The 1,542-nt window shown below is 52.3% G+C and overlaps 1 protein-coding gene across 1 annotated transcript; it reads left to right on the forward strand.

The window, feature by feature from the left end:
- The first annotated feature begins 205 nt into the window (after positions 1 to 205).
- Positions 206 to 1,320, forward strand: LOC142430213 (glyceraldehyde-3-phosphate dehydrogenase-like). The gene has a single exon (XM_075535235.1). It carries the CDS (start codon positions 280 to 282, stop codon positions 1,279 to 1,281), a length of 1,002 nt encoding a protein of 333 aa, XP_075391350.1. The 5' UTR covers positions 206 to 279; the 3' UTR covers positions 1,282 to 1,320.
- The last annotated feature ends 222 nt before the right edge of the window (positions 1,321 to 1,542 follow it).

A 1,542-nucleotide genomic window follows, 5' to 3' on the forward strand; every position in this document is an offset into this window, starting at 1 on the left:
GTAAGATAATTCGACAATCCATCAAAGAAGGGCCACAAATGAAGGGTTGATATATCCAGGGTGCAGCATAGTACTGATGAAACATACAACTATCCTCTAGTTCTTTAATATTTCCTCCCCTTACTATATGGCCTTAGTTTTGCCCCATTAGTCTTGCTAGACCAGCGTATGCTCATTTGTATCATTAAGATCATTCGATGTGGCTCTCTGCTCCTCCTCGTGCGACAGACAGCCGCCTCTCCCGTTCCCGTGCAATCCCAGCCGCATCCCGGAGACACGATGGTGAAGGTCGGAGTGAACGGATTCGGCCGCATCGGGCGCCTGGTCACCAGGGCTGCTTTCAATTCTGGCAAAGTGGACATTGTTGCCATCAATGACCCCTTCATTGATCTGAACTACATGGTCTACATGTTCCAGTATGATTCCACCCACGGCAAGTTCAAGGGCACCGTCAAGGCTGAGAATGGGAAGCTTGTTGTCAATGGGAAAGCCATCTCCATCTTCCAGGAGCGAGATCCCGCCAACATCAAGTGGGGCGAGGCCGGTGCCGAGTATGTCGTGGAGTCCACCGGTGTCTTCACCACCATGGAGAAGGCCGGGGCTCACCTGAAGGGCGGTGCCAAGAGGGTGATCATCTCTGCCCCTTCTGCCGATGCCCCCATGTTTGTGATGGGCATGAACCATGAGAAGTACAACAACTCCTTCAAGATTGTCAGCAATGCCTCCTGCACCACCAACTGCTTAGCCCCCCTGGCCAAGGTCATCCATGACAATTTTGGCATCGTGGAAGGACTCATGACCACAGTCCACGCCATCACTGCCACCCAAAAGACCATGGACGGCCCCTCTGGGAAACTCTGGCGCGATGGCCGTGGGGCTGCCCAGAACATCATCCCTGCATCTACTGGCGCTGCCAAGGCTGTGGGCAAGGTTATCCCGGAGCTGAATGGGAAACTGACTGGCATGGCCTTCCGTGTCCCCACCCCCAATGTGTCCGTCGTGGATCTCACCTGCCGTCTGGAGAAAGCTGCCAAGTATGATGACATCAAGAAGGTGGTGAAGCAGGCATCCGATGGTCCCCTAAAGGGCATTCTGGGCTACACCAAGGACCAGGTGGTCTCCTGTGACTTTAACAGTGACACCCACTTTTCCACCTTTGATGCTGGGGCTGGCATTGCCCTCAACGACCACTTTGTCAAGCTCATTTCCTGGTATGACAATGAATTTGGCTACAGCAACAGGGTGGTGGACCTCATGGTCCACATGGCCTCCAAGGAGTAAGAACCCCCCTGGACCAGCAGCCCCAGCAACAGCACTAGAGGAAGAGAGGCTCTCAGTTGCTGGGGAGTCTTTGCCCCTAATTCAATCCCTTAACATACTGAGAATATAACATCGGAACCCCCTGAAGGAAGGGGAGGGGCTTAGAGAGCCTGACCTTGTTATGCACCATCAATAAAGTACACTGTACCTAAAAAACAAAACAAAAGATCATTCGATGCATAAAATCCAAGATAGATAAGCCCTTTGGTAATAATAACAGGG

The sequence above is a fragment of the Tenrec ecaudatus genome, chromosome 17 (genome assembly GCF_050624435.1).
Source record: "Tenrec ecaudatus isolate mTenEca1 chromosome 17, mTenEca1.hap1, whole genome shotgun sequence".
NCBI classification, from domain to species: Eukaryota; Metazoa; Chordata; class Mammalia; order Afrosoricida; family Tenrecidae; genus Tenrec; species Tenrec ecaudatus.